The sequence below is a fragment of the Rhagoletis pomonella genome, unplaced genomic scaffold (assembly GCF_013731165.1).
Source record: "Rhagoletis pomonella isolate Grant_MI unplaced genomic scaffold, Rhpom_1.0 Rhpom_scaffold_00388, whole genome shotgun sequence".
Lineage (NCBI taxonomy): Eukaryota > Metazoa > Arthropoda > Insecta > Diptera > Tephritidae > Rhagoletis > Rhagoletis pomonella.
Window position 1 is genome coordinate 67,176 of NW_023458942.1, and position 21,855 is coordinate 89,030.

Sequence of the window (21,855 nt, forward strand, 5' to 3'; positions counted from 1 at the left end):
TTTCACTAGTTATTGCTAACAATAAAGAAGGAATATGCTGCGCAATGTTGGGAGGGACTCAAGAAAAGTTGTGCAAACAAATTTTTAAACTTATAAATTTTTTTCTGTTTTCGTGAATGTATGAAAGCTACTAACTAAATGTCTTCTAATAAAAGTCCTGGCAAAAGTCGAGGTTTACAGTTCGTAAACTTATTAAGTACATGGTGCGTATGTATAAATAAAAATTTACGCAAATTAAAAGTAAAATTTTTTAAATACAAAAAAAAAATACTACAGACATTAATAATAAATGTACATAAATACATATGCGCGTAAAATAAGTGACTAAACTTAATGGAGGGTTGATAAAATAGAGTGTACTAGAAGTACATTATGAAAACAACAAGTTTATATGTCCACAAGTATGTAGAATTCCTATGTGTATATGTATGTAGTGCTCAACACTACTAATTATGCCCCACCAAACCTGCTCCACAGATACCCTGCACATATACATTTATTTTTAATTTATGTATTTGTGCATTTCTTGCGCGTCTTTGATGCTTTTGCATAAGCATATCTCATTTGCTATCATTTCGGTCTAATTTTTTCATACATATACTTTTGCAAGTGCTTATTATCGGGCACCGTCAATTTGCGCTTTTGATATTCAAATTGAGCCAAAGCAAATTCATACAAGTCATTTTCCATTTGCCAGATTTTCGATTTCTGTATAATGCTGATCGTATCAGCGTTCGGGGCAATCTTCCATGACGTTTGACGCAAATGTGATTTGTTGGAATGTTGATAGTGCTCGCGGAAACCGTGAAATATACTGTAAGAGCGCAAGTAACAATGGCATTTTATCGTATTGTGATTTTATGGTACTAGCTTTCTGTAAATGTACTTACCGTGGCAAAGAACGCTCAAGCAAATCGACAAAATTTTCCATTTGCTCAGTGACACCGACCAGAAAATATTCATTCACCAGATTATGCTTTGCTTGATTTAATGCCCATTCACTGCCGGGTTCCCTATAAAATGAATTAAGGCCGGTATTATCACTTGCGAAGCGAATGAATTTGGCGAAGCGAACGGTTTGGCGAAGCGAATGGATTGGCGAACGCAACTTAAATATGCATTAAGAGTGTTCGCATTTACCAGCTTGTGCAAGTTCTTTGCATCGCAAACACTTTCAATACCTTCTCTGCCTTTTAATTCGCTTGGCCAAACCGTTCGCTTCGCCAAAATCATTCGCTTGGCAAGTGATAATACCACCCTAAGAATTTTTATGAAGTACGAATCCCATTTGTTTGCAAAAACAGGGCTAGAATCGTAACAGTCGTGATCGAGCAACTCGTCACGTAAAAATGCATATTTCGGATTATAACAGTCGTGAACGTACTCTCGTAATTCGGTATACGAGGCGAGCAGTACTTTCACGACTGTTATAATCCAAATATGTATTTTTACGTGACTAATTGCTCCTTCACTTCTGTTACGATGCGAGCCCAGGTTGCTTACCAGCACTCGGCTGCATGTCCGCAAAAGAATGGTATTTGCAGCCACATGTTCTTTGGATCACAGTCTGGTTGTTTCGACAAAACGCACTCATCGAAAGTCTAGCAAGGAAAATGTCATTAGAATAAACAAAATTATATAATTGCATATAGAAAAGAGAACTTACAATTTTATTACCCGCCTTTTTACGTACTAAATTCGGACGATAATTATCACCATAGCGTAGAAAATAATAGTATGAAACTAGCCTATCCAATGGCTTACGAACTATATTTATATAAATAGGTTTGTGCGCAATTTGAAATCTATAAAACAAACAAACGCAATATAATCAAAAAATTTATATTTGTATACACCGCATTAGCTACTTGGAAAAGTCCAAAAATGCCATATGACCATGATAGAGAGCTGGAATAAAAAGTGATAAATTGTAAATAATAGCACAGAACTTAGTTACTTTACAAGCACACTTACCAGGCTTCATTTCATGCCACTTAGTGACATTACGCACAAAAGTAATCTTCGAAAAAACCAATCAAATAATGTTGTTAAAAGTAAGACTGTTTGTCAACACTACTCACCTGATTGGGCAGCGATAATACATGCATATTTGCTGTCACATTTATATGCAAGACATGAAATTTATTACGCTTGCACAAATCATAAGCGATGTTGACAAAACTTGTGGAGCCCGTTTTGGGCACCCGATTGTATAGCACTACTAATTCTTCTTCATAGTCGAAGTTATCCAATGATAAAGTGCCTGGGTGAACATGGTTTGAACCACTATTAACTGCCGTTGCTATTTTGCCCAAAGGTTTGATAGCTACAAAAAAACTCAAAATATACTTTTTTCACATCTGCATAATACATATTTACCATATTTACACTCACCATTGTTCCATGTCTCCTCTATGCGCACCTCAGATGACCAAATGAACCAGTAAGTGCCCAACGCTAGCAAACAAAGTGCACTGAATGCAAACCAATGCAAAGGCTTCCAGCCTATCAGCATTTTCTTGAGTTTTTTATGCCAACACAATAGCCACTTCATTATTAGCAACAACAACAACAAACGCTTTTCACTACTTTAAAGCATGTGCTGCCGTGTATTGCCCTCATTTTTGATTGCATCCGCGTGTCTGTGCCAAAGTTGAACACATTTAAAATTTCTTAAATTACTTAGTCCTTGCTAAATTTAAACAATTTGTGAAATGAAAGCAGCTGGTATGCTTTGAAATTCACAAACACCCTTTACTCCTAGAATACAAAAGGTCAGCTGTTTTTGATTAAAAAAATGACAGAATGAAATCCACAGAGCTGCCAGATGGCGGTTTTCGGAAAGATTTTAGATGAATACTCGGCTGAAAAGGGTATCTAAACGATGTGTTGTCCAATCTGTGTTGCCGATCGTTCGAATGTTCCAACTTTTTGCAATATTGAAAAAAAACTACAAACTTTCGTAAAAATGTTTAAATTTTTTAATTAGATTTCCTAAAAAGTCTGATTACGCAGTTTTGCAGCCCATTGAGCTCTGAAATAAAGTACAAGCTCTAGAATAAAGTACAAGTTTCAGATGGCTGAAAATTGCGGTTAATTTTTTTTTTCAAGTATAAATAAATTGTGTTTATTTGTTATATGGAACCAATTGGAAGCTGGGGATTTGACTTTACCAGATTTTACCTGTGAAAATTCTTCGCGTATGATCTTGCAACTTTTGTCATAGTCAGGACCTTTGTGCCTTCCCATTTTCCCAAACTTTACCAAAGATGAGTACGGGAACTCTCTGGTAAATTCTTTCAGCTTCTAGCGAGTTAGGGAACGCAACTGTACTTGTCAAAAAATATCGAAGTCTCGATGCTATTCGGTACTCATGAAAAGTATCGATATTCTGTACTCGGTACTCGTATCGTTCTTTTACAATTTACGGCGTTTGTGGCCTTTCGCATGAAAACAAAAAAGTGTAAACAAATAAATGGAAATTGAATTAAACATTCGAAATCTACGTAATTTGTGTCGTATATGTTTGGGTGTACCTGATTACAACTTGTGGGAGCAGAAAGTTTGTTGGGCCAATGAGGCTACAACAAATGATGGAGATACGAGCGACCAAAATGCCGAGGATATAACCGTACGTGAGGTGCTGCAAATGTACAATGATTGGCAGGTAAATTTGAGTAAAACCTTTATAGATAATCTCTCTACATGTGTTTTGACACTAGCATTCAATATTGGAAATGGATGACGAACTGCAACTGATATGTAAACAATGTCTGAATGAGCTACAACCTCATTATCGCTACTATAGGCGCTTGCTTGCCGCAAATAGGCAAATGAAGCAACTGTATGAGGAAGCACTGGAGAAGGAAGTTGTAACAAACCAAGTGATTATTGAAAATATAGCGCTTGAAGACAATTTACCAGAGTTTATGGATGTTGCAACAGAGTATCCCACACAACAAGACTCCAGTACACAGCATGAAATGTATACAATCTCCTCATTACCACTAAAACAAGCACAAAAGCGTAAATTCGTAAAAAATCCCAAATTTATACTCACGGGTGGAGTAACACAGCTACTTGCGCATGCTACGGGCGCGACCAGCTTTGCGTCATCAGTGGCATCAAATGATCCGCCACGACAAGCAAATCCCTTTTGTAGTCCACAAAAGCGAAAACGTTTAGATTTGGATGTAGTATTACCAGCGCCAGATAAGAAAGTAAACAGTGATTCACTCAGCGAGCGTCAGCCCTACCCGAAAAATCAGGTAATGGTTGCAAACCATGAAATCAGCGAAAATCATGAAAATCGTGCCATAGTGACGTCGGTAGAAGTTGTCCAAGAATCACCCAAAACTGAAATATCAACATACGAGTATTCGCCCAACGAGCAAGTCCAAGAATTTGTTACGAGCCACAATGATGATAATCCACTTAAAATTGAGAATGATGAGCAGGCTGTGCTTCCTTTTTCAACTGTAAGCGCTGATCACGCAGGTCGCTCCATATATGTATGCAAATACTGCCCTCAAGCGTTTACAGCACCTTGCTTTCTGCTTACTCATGCGCGCAAGTCGCATGTCTGTAAATACTGCAGCAAAGGGTTTATAAAAACACCTGATCTATTTGCACATGTCAAACAAGCGCATCAGGAACACAAGTGTGGTATATGCGATAAGGAGTTTAGTACCAATGGTAATTTGCGTGCACACATAAGGCGTGTACATCGATCGAAAACACCTGAATCAACACCCCGACTAATTTCGAAGTACGCTGCAAGTGAATGCGTAGGTATCATGAAAGAAGATTTTGTAGATGGTGCAGCGGAAACCATTTACATTGAAGAAACTTCACAACCGATGAAGGCAGAATATCTGGACTAAGAAAATTTTTAGTGTGATGTACAAAAATGTATACGTGACCTGTATTTTACACACTTCTCCAAATTGATTCGTGAAATAATATTAAAAAAAAAAATTAAAATTTTGGCTGCTAATTACTAGTTTATTATAGACGCAGTATCAGATCCTAATACATATATAAGCCAAAGCTTATGCTTGCGAAATTTTTAATCAATCTACATTTATATCTGTCCAGAAGTTTTGAGCGTTTTTTGTTACTTCAAAGCCCTTTATTTTATCTTCTCCCTCAATGTACATCGGCGTAAACTCTCTATATGCAATACATACACGACGTTCTTTGATGTCTTCGCGCAAAACCGAATGCTCAAATTGGTAACGCGGGGGACCATACATCACAATCAAGGATAAACTGAAAAGAAGAAAATGATCAACAATTTTAAATTAAGGAAAGCTAACCGCCAATACATTACTTAGGCATAGGTACACGTATAACTTTTTTATCGAAATGTTGAAATTCTTCTTTATTATACAAAGGTAGTATTAATTGTTTTTCATAATTCTTCACCAGATTTAAGTTATATTTTGTCGGCTTTGCACTTGCATCGAAAGCGGTCAATGTGAGTACAGCATCACCAAGGCAATTAAGTGTCACCACACGCTCCCCCCAAACCCAGCAATCATCTACATGTGGATCAATAGATGCACCCTTTGAGGACTCATATTCCAATGAGCATTGTTCAATAGTCTGAAAGTCGCTCAGCAATGACACTTGCCGTAAACGTTCTTGCACGAAACGTGTACCTTCTGGAAAACCATTGAAATTGCCATTTCTTAACTTTCGTTGTCGAAAATTTGTCTTTGGGCCGAAATTTTGTTTACGACGACCACTCTGAGACGTTGTCCAAGGTAGCGCATCCAAGCTTTCCATCAACAATTCACCTTCGCTTGCACTAATGAACTGCTCTTGAACATACAATCCCGGGAAGGGCAAACCTTCCTCCCCGTTGTGTTCAGGGTGTTTTGCACGCACTTCAAATGGATTCCAGGCTTCAAATAGTCGCTCACATGCCGGACAAAATGAATACGCGTGGAGCTCTTGCAATTGAGTATGAAGCGATGCTTTTTCAATATTGAAGTCTTCTTCACATTTTAAACATGTGCGGACACCTTTGCAGCCACACGGACGTGTAGTATTCATTTGATGATTTTACCTGTAATTAAATTTTATGGAAATAGCGCAAGCGAACAAATGGTGGCTATTCAAAACACGAACAGCTGGTCGCGTATACTGCCGTTTGGTTTTAATTTTTTAACACTACTAAAAACCAGCACGATGTGAAAGGCCCTAATACTTTCCAGAGTTTTGCCACTTTATAAATTTGAGTCGTACCAGTCACGTAGATAATACCATGTTCGGACGAAGACGAGTTTTGGGATTGTGGGCTGAAGCTGAAATTAGTCAAGAACGTAAACCTACCGGTACGTAAACCCGAGTCAGCTGACACGATCTGTCTTACCAAAGCGCCATGTAAATGAAAACCCAACACCGCAGAATTTTTCTATAGTTGTAGCCCGTAGCGCAAAAATCTGCGGAATTTAGATTTTTCCGTGTCAGCTGATTTCTCCTTCTTTAGATGGTTGCCACTTCGTCAGTTTTACAGATGGTAAAAAAGATATAAGTTCCTATTCAAATTATGTTTAAAATATTTGGCGCGTATTCATAGTATAGCAACTAAGTCGAAACTAACAAAGTTGCAACTTAAATTTAAGAACCAGCTTAAATTTTACCTCTATTCATAGTCGCATTTCAGACTTCTACTAAGTAGTTTCGACTTAGTTTACGATACAGCAAAACGAGTGTGAAAATGTATCGATTTTTCTTTACGATATTTTGGAAAAATTACATTTTTATTAAATAATGTCAAGTTTGATCATCCGTTTATGTAATTTTTATTTTCATTGCATGATTATGCAAAAGAATAAGGTATAATTTTCTTGTTAATTGTGTGAAATAGCCAGAACAACCGCAGTGATGTGAAGCCGATGTTTATCGAAAGCATGCTGTGAAACATACAAATAGTAGATATCTAAATGTTATGCACAAATTTACCTTAAAAGAACTAGTGTGAAACTGACTTATTATTTGAGAATTTATCTAAATTATTCCAATTATAAAATTGTGATGAAGCTTTATTCGAATTGTAATACGCATTTAATTTCATCTTCCGATTAAAATGGATCGATCTTTGTAAATTTTAATGGGAGATTATTTAATATTATCAAAATCACCCTCTACCAACTTAATTTTTACATATTTCGTCTGTTTTCCCTTAATTTGATAAAATACTTCTTCCTAGTTACGACTTAGTTGCAGCTGCAGCCGAAACTAAATTTTAAGTTGGTACTTATACCATGTTCTGACCGACATCGAAAACATGTTTTCGTTGCTAAAACTAGTTTTCGACCTAAAACTTGTGTTTTCGTCCATGTAAAATCTGTCAAACGAAAACCAGTTTTCGCTGAAAACTACTTGAAAACTCACGTTCCACTCATTCCAATCGGTGTCTTCACTTGTCTTTTTCGATTATTTATCGAAGTGGAAGTCATTTTTATCATCTTTAATACGCTATTTCGTATTTATTGTTAATTGGCTGGCCAAAGTAAGTAAGTTTTCCAGTAGTTTTCAGCGAAAACTGGTTTTCGTTTGACAGATTTTACATGGACGAAAACACATGTTTTAGGTCGAAAACCAATTTTAGCAACGAAAACATGTTTTCGATGTCGGTCAGAACATGGTATAAGACTTACTAGCCCAGAGTAATTGTGTTCCTTATCAACGAGAAATAGTCCGACGTAGTCAAATTTTGTCCAAACATTTTCTGTTGCAAGTCTCTAGTCTCGAGAATCCCAAATGACAAGAATTTGTAACTGATACAGAATAGAGCCGTTAATATAAAATTAATAGCTAATGGGCCGTATGAATAAAAACAAAGCAATTGCTTTTTCTTAAAATTTCATACCTTTCACTTCAATTTTGCTTGAATAAATCGAGTAGCGTAAGAAATTTTAAGAAAAAGCAATTGCTTATTTTTTTATACATACGGCCGTTCGTCCGTTTTTATGGCTGTTTGAGTCTTTAATTATTGGCTTTGTTATTTAAAGCGAGCACACTGACACGAGTTTATTCCATATCGCGTTTGATGCCATATAAACTAGGAACTCTCCGAAGTTACACGGTTTGGTCAGAAGAGTTTTTGCTGGCAAAATCTTGAAAAGTGTCAAACTTAACTGAATTTAAATTAATGGAAATTAAAGAATAAACGAAAATAATCTAAAAACTAAAAAAAAAATTAATTGAAAATGGAAGGAGGCATTCTGATTTTGACTCGTTATTACCGCCATCGACTTCCGCCATTTACTGATACTAACTAGACAATCTTTTCTGAAATCCGTTCCAGGTATTTATAAACTTGACTCTTCCATCATTTTTTGAACAAAATCTGTCGATAATTTTGCATTGTATGAGCCAAGGTGTATTTAATACACCTTGGTATGAGCCCAGTCTCAAAATACGTAAAAAAAAATTTGACTTTTTCTGACAATACTAATGTATATTTATAACTTTTCGAGACTATTACAAATATGGAAAAAATTACAACTAAAGTTCTCTATACAGTTCTATGCGAGCGTGAACGTGCATGTATGCAACCGACTCTATAGTGAACAAGGGGAATTCACAAAGACAAAAATTCTATTTGCATTCTTTTGCGTGCTCGCACATCTGATTGCTCACATATGAATGCTTTTTGAGTGCGAGCTCGGAAAATAGGCATATAATAAACTTTAAATAAGTTTTTTTTTTATACTTCTGAAAGATAGTTTCGTTTTCTTTCTTTACATAATCAGCCCAATTCTGAATACTCCCAGGGAGTTTGTTCTCCGGGAATTTGTTTCTCCCGAGAAAGGAATACTCCAACAATTACTCTCAGGGAGAAGCATTTCCCCGAAAACTCCCAGGGAGTTTCTGTTCAGAGTCGGTCTGAATAACTATTGCAAAGAGTGAAGTAATAACAAAGATATCGGTCAAAATAAAAAGTTCACGTTCACGCTCGCATTCAACTGTACAGAGAAGTTAAAGCTTACAATACAAATTAACTTGCAAGTTTATTTGCTGCATTTAAAATAATTGTTGTAGTATGAAATCGCAATTCTTGGATTGCCAGTGACAATGCTATAAACCGACACACGTTTCTTCGCATCAACATTTAGCATTTTTTCGCAAAGACAACCCCACTCTATTCCATAACAATGACTTATCGAACCAAAGTTAAGACCATTTTGAGCACTGCTTAGGACTAAACCCTTTAAATCAATTAAGTTCTTAGCGTTTTGAAAAGGACTAACACCATTACACATTTCATACAAAACACATCCCAATGACCAAACATCTGATTTAAAGTCATGTCTTTCTCCCCTCATTACTTCTGGCGCCATATAATAATATGTGCCAATAAGACCTTTTGTTGGATTATGTGAGCTGTGGACGGTCGAAATACCAAAATCAGCTATCTTAATCCTATTTTCCTTGTCCAAGAGTATATTTTCAGGCTTGAGGTCTCTATGAATTATATGTCGAATATGTAAATACTCAAGTCCCAAAAGAATATCAAATATAATAGAATAGAACATATTTTTCTTAATAGGAGGGAAGTGCTTAATGTTTCCGTTTATTGCATCTCGCACTGTACCATTTGTTGCATACTCCATAACAATGTTAACGCTGCTTCTGTATACGAATGCTCTGAAGAATTTAATAATGTTCGGATGTCTTAATTGAGAAATAATATAAATCTGTAAGTAAAAAGCTTTGAGCTTACGATGCACGATTTGTGAAATTTAAATGTATTTGCATTGTTCAACTTTCACAGGCGTTTGGTTTTATCAAAAGTTGGTTGAAAGCGATTTGTTTGCACCTTTCAAACAAAATTTTTACGAAAAGTTGAACAATGCAAAGGCGCTTTATACACACCTCATCCATCAACATTTTCATCTCTTGGTTGGGCTGGCGAATTCGTATACGCTTTACACAAACATACTGTGCACCACAGTCCAATTTACACTTACAAAGAAATACATGCCCAAAACTTCCTTCACCCAGTATACACAGAGGTCGTAAATTCGGATCTCCTATGTCCATAATAGCTATTATTCCAGCGTTGACGAAATCAATTAGGGTTGGAAAAGACGACTGTGACTTTAGTCAAAAATCGACTTTTCGTTGAAAAAACTCGACTTTTTGGAATCGACTGCAGTCACCTCAGTTTGATTAAAATCGACTCTTACTCGATGACTTCGACTTTCGTTTACTAATGCCATGTTCTGACCGACAACGAAAACACCTTGAAAACGAGTTTTGGGATTGTGGGCTGAAGGCCGTTCACACCAACTGTTGGTGTTTTCGTTGACATTTCTTTCGTCCTTTGTTTACAGTTTTGCTACACAAAAACAAAACCAAAATACTTTTCCTTAAATTTCTTTTAATTACAACGTTTTACTTCCATGCTTACTTTATTTTGGCCAGCCAATTAACAATAAATCCGAAATGACGTATTAAAGATGATAAAATATAACTTCCACTTCGATAAACTAGTTTTCGTTTGACAGTTTTTACGTGGACGAAAACAAAAGTTTTAGGTCGAAAACCAGTTTTACCAACGAAAACAGGAAACAGCTCAATTTTTGCTTTTATATTAAAATAATAATGATGTTGCAGCCACGAGGTTTTCGTGCAAATGAAAATGTAGCTGCCAAACTACCAAATTGCCGGCAATAGATGGCAAGATATAAGCTCTGATATATATTGCTCTTGAAGAGCAATGAGCGGTCTCCATTGGCTATTTATATTCTAACATATGTATCAAGGTATAAACTTTATCCTGTGGAGACGGGCAGTTACACACGGCGATTTTTGTTACGGCAACTCGAAGTTGAAGAGAGCGCGACGAGGAAAGAAGAGGGGCACCGAGTTACCCGTGCTCGGGCGGCAACACGCTTTGTGCTCCCGTTCGTCTGTGTAAATTCAGTTAGCGGTTCGCAGCTGACAACAAAAATTTCATATAAAAAGGTCGCCGTGTGTAAATGAAACGAGCAACACCTAAAGGGAATATTCCGTTGCCATTTCAAATGAATATTTAAATGGAACTTAAGTTTAATCAAAGAACGTAAATCTATAAGAAGAGACAACACGTTATAATTGTAACGAGTGGGAACATCAGGAGCGTGCTTTCTCTTTTGCCCAAATACGTCATGTTCACACTCGCTACAATTATAACGTGTTTTCTCCTCTTATCGATTAACGTTTTTTGGTTTAATTTTTGATTGTTATTTAAATGCCATTTAACTTTCGTTGGGTTTCAGATCAACTTTATTTAATTATGCCAAACAAGTGGCAACACTGTCGCTTGCTCCTTGAAATTGTTGTTGCATTTGCTTGTTTGTTTACATTTTGTACTGAACAGCTGATTGTTCTTTGGCAAGATTGATAAAACAACCTACTTATCAAACTTGGTTGTTTGGTACAAACACAGGGTTGCATATCTCATATTTAAATTGTCAATATTGGCCATTTAAGTGTATGATCTGAAAATTAGCTCTTGAAGTTAATCACCAATCTCTACATACAACATGTTTTCGATGTCTGTCAGAATATGTGAGGGATTCACAACGATGTCGTAGGCGTCGTATTGTTGTATGTCGTAATTTTTAAAAGCTTAAATAATTGTTTGGAGAACTTGAAACCACCATCAACTATTTTTTGCGAAAATTCATAATATAACTTTGATAGTACTAAGCGAACCCCTTAATATATTTTTTAGGAGTTTAAAGTTTAGGTCATACCACAATACGACACTTACGTCACGATTGTAAATACCCCAATGGTATTAGACAAAAAAGTATCAAAAATGCTACAATTGTACCAAAATGGCAACGCTGATCACCACCAATCTGGCAATGATTATGTAAATAAATAGTTGTGCGAAATTCTGGCAATGCCGGCTCTGTTATCTCTAAAGTAAAAATCAGCTGTTTCTTTTTCCACAAATAAAGGATTTATCATCACAGTGCAATGAATCGAAATTTATACTAATGTTGCTTGGAAAAACCACTTTGCGTAGAATTAAAAAAAACATAAATATTACAAAATGAACAACAACAACCCAAATATATTTTTTAATCCACTTATTAGTGCCATACAGAAAGTGGTTCTATACGAAACGCGCAGCGTAAGCAATTATCACTACATATTCACCCTGCCAATCTTAACTTAGTGGCATTTAAATTTTTTAGCGTCTCTACCTTGTTGGCAGCAATAATCGGGAAACCCGTTTTCGTATGCTCACAATTGATCGCACTCAACATGACCGCGTTGTCATCGATGAGAATCCAGATGAGTTGAATGCGCTTGAAATACGTCGATTCCTGGCATCGCTGGGTAGCTCACCGCGCGTAACATCAGCCTACGGCGTTCTAGGTTTTGTACGCTTCCTCGAAGGCTATTATTTATTGCTCGTTACCAAGCGTAAGTGTTGCGCACACATTGGCATGCATCTGATATACACCATCAAGGATACGGTAATGGTGCGCGTCAACGAACCGACAACATTGCGTACACCGCATCCTTATGAGGAGCGTTATAAAAAAATGTTTCAGAGTATCGATTTGCGCAGTAATTTTTACTTTTCCTATTCGTACGATTTGACGCGTACTCTGCAGTATAATGAATCAGCACCGCGTTTTGTGGGACCCAATGTCGATTTGGAGCACGATGAGCCGTTGCCGGACTGGAATAAGCTTACTAACAATGTGGTAGCGCCTGATGAGCGTGTGAATTATGCCTTTCGCAGCAACTCACGTACGCGCTTTGTCTGGAATGCTTTCCTCTTGCAGCCAATGCGTGGCATTATTCCTAAAGATTGGCTATTAGAGGTCACACATGGCTACATTAGTCAGTCATGTATTAGTGTGTTTGGAAGACATGTCAACGTCTGTTTAATTGCACGTCGTAGTACACGATTTGCGGGCACGCGATTTCTCAAACGCGGCGCTAACTATCAAGGCGATGTTGCAAATGAAGTTGAGACGGAACAAATTGTTACAGATGGTCAACGAATGTGCTCCTTCACACAAATGCGCGGTTCAATACCCTCACACTGGTCACAAGACGTGGTCAAGATGGTACCAAAACCACAGATTCAAGTGGATATTTGTGATCCATATGCGCAAACACCAGCGCGTCATTTCGATCGCCTACTTTTTCATTATGGCGCGCCGATTATCATTTTGAATCTGGTGAAAAAACATGAGAAACGCAAGCATGAATCGATTATCTCTAAGGAACTGGTCTATAGCATACGCTACCTTAATCAGTTCTTGCCGCCGCAACACCGTATGAAGCACATTCACTTCGACATGGCGCGCAAAAGTCGAGCTGGTGGCAATGTCATGGAAATGCTAGCTGACATAGCGGAGAGCGTCGTGCAACAGACCGGCATGTTTTTCAAGGCGCGTGGTAGCGAATGCACTTTTCAAAAAGGCATAGTGCGTACGAATTGCGTCGATTGTCTAGATCGCACAAATACGGCACAATTTGCCATAGGCAAATGTGCGCTTGGTCATCAACTAGAGCTTTTAGGATTTGTCAAATCCACTAAACTCGAATTCGACTCAGATTGTGTAACGATGTTGGAGAATTTGTATGAAGAGCATGGTGACACGCTAGCGCTGCAGTATGGTGGCTCTCAGCTTGTGCATCGCATTAAAACTTACCGAAAGACAGCAGCTTGGGCCTCGCAGGGCAATGACATCATGCAAACGCTAAGTCGTTATTACAGCAACACATTCAGCGATACCGAGAAGCAGCACAGCATTAACTTATTCCTGGGCTATTACATACCGAGCAAAAGTCATACGAAACGTTGGTATCTTTTGTATATAAAGTTCGTTTCTTTTTATTATTTTGCATCTTAATTTTGCAGAAAATCAGCCAATTTGGGAATTGCAAACAGATTACTATATGCATAACGTTTATAAGCCGCTTACACCACAAAATGAGACGCGCCACATTACAGACTGGGTGCGCCACAAGGTGCGCTCCTGTCTACCCCACTCCACTTCGGACTCGAATAAAATTGTAAAAGAACTATTTCGTGTACATTCCAAAGGTCTGGAAATGATCGACGCATATGCCAACTACCATCAGTCTTTCAAATGGACCGATCTCAGTGAGCACATCGCCTTCGAGATTAGCCAGCTTGCTTTGCGTTACATGCCTACATTCCGCACCAACTACTCACCATTCCAGCGGCAAATACAGGATCGTAAAGCAAGCAAAAATCCCAACCTAACCGGACAAAGTTCGACCAGCTCCACCAATAGCAACTCATCGAGTTCCACATCCGAAGCAGATGATACCTCGTCTGATGAGGATATAAGTGCAGGCTATTCCATTAAGGATGCAAATCAAACTGAGTCCGTGGAGCAAGACATATTTACGTTAGAGTCGCTGTTACCGCCTATGGAAGAGGTGTACGGATGTAAGATCACTAATCCATCTAAAGCGAATATGGCCATTTACAAGAAATATGTGCAAGTGGGAAAATTATGTAGTGGAAGCAATAGTCCTTGTGCACTTTCGCCATCGTTGGCGCCACGTGAACGCGATATGGAAATGGCAAAGCTAATGCGTGGCATAAACTTGCGACCCCTAAGTGATTACGGAACTAATTCGTATTTGAGTGTGAAACCACCCACAGTGAGCGAGGAAAGTCAAAAAATATATGCGGAATATTGCAAGGTGCCGCGCAACTTCAATGCAGCAGTGCCGAAATTTGAAGAGTTTGATGTACTATATCGTTACGTGCAAATGCTCTAAAGAGCTGATGAAAATATTGAGCGAGTTATGCAAGCGTTTTATGACTAAAATGCGTTTGAATATATTTTAATTGTGTATAAAGTATTATGATTAGTAGTTAATTTTTTATTGCACTTCTAAAATGCACGCAATTATAAGGAACACGTATTTCACGAGTGAAAAAATTATGTTTTCCTGTCGAGCATCTCGTCGTTTAAAGTACAAAACCGCTTAACTGACATTTGCTGTCAAAAATTGGATTTGCTCACACAAGCTCTGGTCTCAATCTTTATCCATTCATCCTGAAATATACTAGCCAGAAATACGATTGCTTTATAAAAAAGAGAACCGTTTTGAAATATGAGTGTTTTTACTCTCTTGAAAAGAATTTATGCAACCTTACATACGCGGTTTTGCATTATCTTGATACGCGGTTTTGTACTTTAAACGACGATATGCACTTTATTATAGCCATTCCGCTTACGTAAAAAGTACGTAATCTCTACCCTCGTTTAAATGTAAGCTATTTAAATTCGCTTCGAAAGCGCTATTGGTGAGATTTAATTTCATGCAAAAAATCATTGGCGGCCGCTCATGCGTGAAATGCACGATGGGCACTAAATATGTGAACCTATGTGCTTGCTTCTCGTAGTGATTATATGATTTGTTTATTTTCTTTAAAATAAAATTAGAAACCTTCTTACTTGAAAAATGCTAAAACACATATCAACCGTACACTCAGACTTACTCTCATTTACATCACAAAAGGTATGCACTTTACGCTTATCCGCTGGCGGCATTCCAAATTGTTAACCCAGTACGCCATCGTTCGCTACACAACAATTGCCAAAACGTTTCAGCAAAAACTAAGAAAGTTGCGGCCGCCGCTTTTTATAGAATTTCCGCTGCTCAATCTGTACTGCAATCATCAAAAACACAAACCTCAATTTTAAACTTTTTGTTGTTTTCTACTTCCTCTTCCTTCGCGGTTGATGTCACTCTGTTGTGTGTTCGCTGCAAATGCTGCTGCGCTAGATGCATTTGTTGCTTTTGTATATGCACAGCTGTGCACTGTGTCAATCCCCTTTTCGCCATTGACTAATCGTACACTTTGGATTTGCATATTTGCAATTTTAACACACCAACATAACACAATACTAGAGTTCAGACTTTGATGCGAAATTGTGTGCGTTTGAGCGATAGTGCAAATATTGGCAGTTTTTTTTACAAGAAACATATGGCACCGTTATAGCGTCGTTTCGCACAAACGCACAGCAAAAGCAACAAAACAAACGCTAATTTTTGCCTTTCGCATTTTCGATCAAAGAGTGAACTCACCTAATAGTTTGATTGAACCAGCAGCCGAGTGAAAAATATGCGGCGTTGTCAAATGACTTTTGTAGACAAGGAATTAGGTGTGTACTCGTCAGAGCTGTAAAACTGTGAAATCATTTGAAATTAAAAATCATCAATTTTATATTATTATGTTTTCATTGAATTCTCCCTTATTGAATAATGCGGCTTGTAGTTTTCCAATTCTACATTCACTCAAAGTAGATACGATTGCACACATTTCCATATTCAAAGAAAGATTGAAAAAATTGAATGACGAACGATTCACTTTTAACACTGAATAAGCACTCAGATGAATGCAGCTTTTGCTATGTGTGCACACATCCACTCAGTACCAATCAATTGATATAAATATTTTGAACACACAAAACCCTCTGAAAAATACGCCAGGTTGCATTTTATTAAAAAGACTGCAAAATTTCAACACGAAAAATAGTTAATAGAGCGTTATCATCAGTTTTTTTCACTTAAATTTGTACAAGGATTTATAAGAATAAAAAATATTAATTGGAGAAATATTTTTTAGTGAACGTGTCGTTAGAATGTCATTATGAAAAATATAAATTATTAATGATTTTAACATCTCTGTTTAGAAAATTGTCAGCTTTCCAAATAAGTGTTACCAATACACCATTAATAATGCATAATGCATAAATTAGTACATACATATATAAGTTAATATAAACTAACAAATTTAAGAGCTTCTGGTTCTAAATTTAGACATACATATACATTTAATTATTTAATTATAAAAATGTTTGATACAAATTTCTTCGTACTTTTTTTCGTCGCTATTGGGTCAAGCAGTTAATAAAGATTCGAAAATCGAATTCGTTGGTTTGTGGAGGTTTTTTCATTTACAATAAGCCACAAATTATCAACATTTCCAACAAAAAAAATATTTAACAAAATTCGTTGGTCCCTATTTTCATTAACATCCTTTTCCGAAAGTGCAATATTTAATAATTTATACCCATTTCATTGAGCACGCTTTTTAACCCAAGTTTTGGTTTGTTTGTTAACATCAAAACTACATATCGACACCTAAGTGGAAGATCGACCTATCTCGGCAGCCAGTTCGAAAACTCCCTATCTCAAAAAAACTGTTCTAGAACACCCTATTTCAGAATTTTGTTGAAGAACGCCCTATCTCAGAATGCGGTTCAAAAACGCCCTACCTCGGCAAATTTTCAATATATTTTCATTTGAGATAGGGCGTTCTTCAACCAAATTCTGAAGTAGGACTTTCATAAAAAGTTTTCTGAGTTAGGGCGTTTTTGAATTGGCTGCCGAGATAGGTTGATCTTCCAATCAGGTGTCGGTATATTAATAAAAAATGATTAAACATTGTCTGCTGTAACCTATTTTAGAAATAATTTATTTATTAGGTGTTGCAATTTGAAAAAATTAGTTCCTTCCAATTTTGGGAATCAAACGGGACTCCACACAAGCAAAAATAGTTTTCTACAATCTTTATTAACCTGAAGGGCTAGACAACAAACAACCGCTATGCGAACAAAGTTATAATACCCATGTGCACAAATGCGCTCGGGTGTAATTATTTCTTAAAACATTATTATAAATGTATGTTTTGAGCAAATTGATTTCAAAAGTTAGAAATATGTCCCATTTTTCAAAAATGTATAATAATAAACATGTGACTTTTTTAGCAATTTGTTTTCTGTAATTAAGGAAATATTGAATTTTTTGAATTTTTCGAAATTACCGTTTTATGGGAGGGACCAGGTTATGGTTTAATTTTTGTATTTTCAATACGCTTCTGCCCTGCATAAAGGGAAACCCGCGTACCGAATTTTCTTCCGATATCTCAATTTTTCCTAGAGTTATCGTGTACACAAACAAACGGACAGACAGACAGACGGAGATGGACTAATCAACTTCTCTTTTTTATTCTGGGCATTTACGGTATATACATACGTATGTACATAAATGTAGTATATATCTATCTCGATTTTGGTTGTTCCAAATATCCGTTACGTGAGAAAAGTTATAGTACCCTACTGCAGAAGTGCGTAGTAAATATGTTTAAATAGTACACCTTTTAATTAATAATTAATAAAAAAAAATTTTACAATGTAACTCCTCAACCCCTCTTTAAAGAAAACAAGAATCCTATAAAATTTCGTTTTGAAAGTTTTCAAATTTGATAACTGAAGAAAAAAATTAATAGAAAAATAATCATACAAATTAAATTTATATATACATATATTCTGCGAAAAAAATGTCTACAATCAATTTTTAAACCCTTTTCGCAATTGGTGTACTCTTGTAACCGGTAAATTTTGTTACCATCTCATAAGCTGGTAACAAAATATTGCCCCGCCCCGTGAAATATGCAATGCCAGAATTTCCACAATTCTTCATGGATGAATTGCTGAATATATAGCATTACCAACGTTCCTAGAATCGCGGTGACATGAACAGGTAACATTTTTTGGTAATAAAATTTTCCGGTTAAAAAAATCTTCGGTTACGTGCAGAATAGACCTTTTATAGTTCTAAAAGTCTATAATACGAAGGGACAGATGCCGGTAATGAAATTCTTAAGTTTTTTCAAGCAAGAGTTTTAAAAACTCAATTCTATTGACACTGTTTTATATTTCTATATACAGTTCACTAGTTTCGAATGTAATATATGTAAATGTATGTATCAAGATGTGTCCTTTGTGCTCGACGGTTGCGATGTTTGTTTGGACTGATTTCGCACCAGTCATTAGCCATGGGTTAATGTCAGAAAACGTCTATACATACGCGTTGAAATACATACATACGTATACATATATGTTTTTTTTCAATTCCAGATATGTTTAAACTTTAAAGTATAAAATATTTCAACCCTGGGAAAAAAGTATTAGTACTGAATGGTAAAAACGTGTGCATTCATTTTAAATATACAATCAAGTGTGTGTGCGAATGCTTCTGTTACATTCACAATCCATACTGAATGTCAATCTACCATTCAAAAACACAACACAGTTTATTTGTTTTCAAGCATTTTAAGCCACTCAGGAATGAGGCTTTTTTTATACAAACAAACAATCAAAATTTTGAAAAGAATGTCGAGTGAATGCAGATCCTATTGATTCAATCATTTTACAGCTCTGGTACTCGTATTGAGCGGGCAAAATTATCCAGCAGCAAAAATTCTGAGAATTTAGCAGCATTCGCTCTCAAAGAGACAAAATATCCACAGAAGTGCGAGAACGCAAAACTTGCAACCTTCGAAACAACTGATCACTTCGACAGTTGCCACCAGTGTTGCCAGAACTTTTTGGGCCGACCGGCTAGATTGGCAAAAAAAAAGCGGCTAAAAACGGCTAAAATGTTTTAGTGAAATTTCACATAGACTCTGGCAAAAAACGGCTAAAATGTTTTAGTGAAAATCCACATGCTTTATTTAAATAAATCGCAAGAAACGAAAGACTAGTTAACACCATTAATTTATATCGAGTGTATATTCCTCATCATCAAATGAATCACTATTGTATATATCACCTGAATTCATTAATTTTAAGAGATCGTCATCTACAGTAAAATTATGGCAGCATTTTTCTTCACGTTTTAAAACGTATCTTATAAATAAAATAGCGTTTAACATTTTAACGCACATTGGATTTCTTTGCTTAGTTTTTATTATATTGATTGAACTAAATATTCGCTCTACTTCTGCATTACTTATAGGCAAAACAAGAAAACTAAAAACTAGGTTGCAAAGGTCAGCAAAAGGGTTTTCTCCTAGGGCATTTCGAAATTGATAAACTTCGGACCAAAAATTTACAGTTGAGTCTAAATTACTCCAGGTATGTTACGTTAACCGTTGCTATTGCATCTCTATGGATGTTATTTCGTCGGCGTTATATTTGTGTTTTTGTTGCTGTAGTTGAACAAATACTTTTGGTTTAATTACTCTAAGGGCCGGTTTCTCTATCTCCGGTTAACACTAATCCCCCGGTAAACATCGTTACCGACCTTATCGACTCCCTGTTATATGCATGGAGTTAGAACGTCGATAACAATGTTTAACCGGGGAGTTAGTGTTAACCAGAGATGGAGAAACCGGCCCTTAATGCATTTCCAACCGAAAAAAGTAAATTTTTTTTTAGTCTGGCAATATTTGTAGGGAGGCGTTGGCGTAATTCCTTTATTAAAGTGATAATAAAATAGCGACCATTTTCTCGAATTATTTTCTCGGCTTCATGGTCAAACGCGTTTGTGCTTACTTTTGTTTTTAAATACTCTTCAAAGCTGTGATAAAACTGAGGAAATGGAGCAAGGTATGGTTCCAACGGGGAGCATATAGGATCAAATGTGTCCGCGCTAATAACCACTAGGGACCATAGATGCGAAAGTAAAACATTGAGTTCATTAAAAATCTTCATTGGGTCTGCATTATTGCTTTCGAACAACTTGTTTACTTTTTGCACCTGAAAATTAGGCAAATAGTAAAATCGGCTAAAAACGGCTAACTTTTTTTTACAAACCGGCTAACAAATCGGCTGCCGGCTAGATCGAATTTTCTCCGGCTAGTTGCTATCAAAACCGGCTAAATCTAGCCGGAAAACGGCTAAAATGGCAACGCTGGTTGCCACTGGTGGTTCATTTGGCAATTTATTTTCTGCTTAGAACATTTCCCCCCTATTTGGCATAGTTTTAGATAAGAAAAACCTTTTTAAAATACAAGTTAATTATATCGGAATGAATAAGTTATTTTTCTCATGATTATTTGTGATATCTCATGGTGACACATTCAAAAATAAGATAATCTCCAAACACCCATCATTGATCCAAACAAATTTTTAATTATAAAACTTTCTTTTTCAACAATCAACAACAAAAATAAACTCAACAAACGTTGTGCTTAATAAATTTCTTAACTTTTTGGTTGTATACTAGCATTGATAATAAAATTTGCAATAAATAACTCAAATGGCCACGACCATCGATAGTTTTCCAGCTCTATATCACTCTCTCAATAACCTGAAGACAGAATAAGAATTTCACTGTCGGTGAAATCTCTATGGGAACGTGAACGCTATGCCGAACTAACATTTTGAAGGAGGAATTGAAAATAACTAATTCGGTTGCTTGATGGAAACGCTCTCACGTCAGCTCACGCGTTCTAGTTTGGACTGACACATAGTGAAAAACATCTATCCGAATATTGTAGCCTAGCTATATGCGCGTTCCTTATCTCCCAGAAATAGTCAGAAAAAGTCCGAAGTAGTCAGATTTAGTCCAAAAAGCGTTCCTTAACTCAGAAATGACAGCAAAAATGAGAGAGCAACAGTCAGTGAGAGCGACTCTCATCAGTCCGAAGTAGTCAGATTTAGTCAGAAGAATTTTTTCTGGCAAAATCCTGAAAAGTGTCAAACTCAACTGAATTTAAATTAACGGAAATTAAAGAATACGCAAAAAGTGAGAATAATCTAAAAAGTAAAAGAAATGAATTGAAATTGGAAGGAGGCAAAGAATAATTGATATAGCAAGTGTTTATTGTGCTTGTGCTTGTGTGAATATGTTTTGTACATACTGTTACGATTATCCTCGAAACCTTGAGGGATTTCCCAAATATACTCGGGCTCGTATCGCTGGATTGTTAAATAAATGCTAACGATGACCAAATTGTAGTACAATTAACTTTATTGTACAATAAGCAATTTACAATACTCGCTAATACAGTAAAAACACTTTACAATACTTGTTAAAGCA

The 21,855-nt window shown here is 36.4% G+C and overlaps 5 protein-coding genes across 5 annotated transcripts; 2 read left to right on the forward strand and 3 right to left on the reverse strand.

The window, feature by feature from the left end:
- Positions 1-299: 299 nt before the first annotated feature.
- LOC118750766 (heparin sulfate O-sulfotransferase-like) lies at positions 300-2,864 on the reverse strand. Its single transcript, XM_036485498.1, has 8 exons — positions 2,395-2,864; positions 2,082-2,326; positions 1,975-2,020; positions 1,869-1,908; positions 1,667-1,805; positions 1,504-1,601; positions 891-1,013; positions 300-814 (listed from the first exon to the last, which is right to left on the reverse strand). Exons 1-8 carry the CDS (start codon positions 2,552-2,554, stop codon positions 571-573), a joined length of 1,095 nt encoding a protein of 364 aa, XP_036341391.1. The 5' UTR covers positions 2,555-2,864; the 3' UTR covers positions 300-570.
- Positions 2,865-3,406: 542 nt separating this feature from the next.
- LOC118750765 (zinc finger and BTB domain-containing protein 49-like) lies at positions 3,407-4,996 on the forward strand. Its single transcript, XM_036485497.1, has 2 exons — positions 3,407-3,667; positions 3,723-4,996. Exons 1-2 carry the CDS (start codon positions 3,476-3,478, stop codon positions 4,881-4,883), a joined length of 1,353 nt encoding a protein of 450 aa, XP_036341390.1. The 5' UTR covers positions 3,407-3,475; the 3' UTR covers positions 4,884-4,996.
- On the reverse strand, positions 4,984-6,318 carry LOC118750767 (alpha-ketoglutarate-dependent dioxygenase alkB homolog 4-like). The gene is made up of 2 exons (XM_036485500.1): positions 5,333-6,318; positions 4,984-5,271 (listed from the first exon to the last, which is right to left on the reverse strand). The coding sequence occupies exons 1-2, from the start codon at positions 6,058-6,060 to the stop codon at positions 5,073-5,075; spliced, it is 927 nt and encodes a 308-aa protein (XP_036341393.1). The 5' UTR covers positions 6,061-6,318; the 3' UTR covers positions 4,984-5,072.
- Positions 6,319-8,462: 2,144 nt separating this feature from the next.
- On the reverse strand, positions 8,463-10,267 carry LOC118750768 (serine/threonine-protein kinase Nek5-like). Its single transcript, XM_036485501.1, has 2 exons — positions 9,892-10,267; positions 8,463-9,713 (listed from the first exon to the last, which is right to left on the reverse strand). The coding sequence occupies exons 1-2, from the start codon at positions 10,057-10,059 to the stop codon at positions 9,027-9,029; spliced, it is 855 nt and encodes a 284-aa protein (XP_036341394.1). The 5' UTR covers positions 10,060-10,267; the 3' UTR covers positions 8,463-9,026.
- Positions 10,268-11,974: 1,707 nt separating this feature from the next.
- Positions 11,975-15,133, forward strand: LOC118750769 (polyphosphoinositide phosphatase-like). Its single transcript, XM_036485502.1, has 3 exons — positions 11,975-12,145; positions 12,210-13,836; positions 13,898-15,133. The coding sequence occupies exons 1-3, from the start codon at positions 12,065-12,067 to the stop codon at positions 14,791-14,793; spliced, it is 2,604 nt and encodes an 867-aa protein (XP_036341395.1). The 5' UTR covers positions 11,975-12,064; the 3' UTR covers positions 14,794-15,133.
- The last annotated feature ends 6,722 nt before the right edge of the window (positions 15,134-21,855 follow it).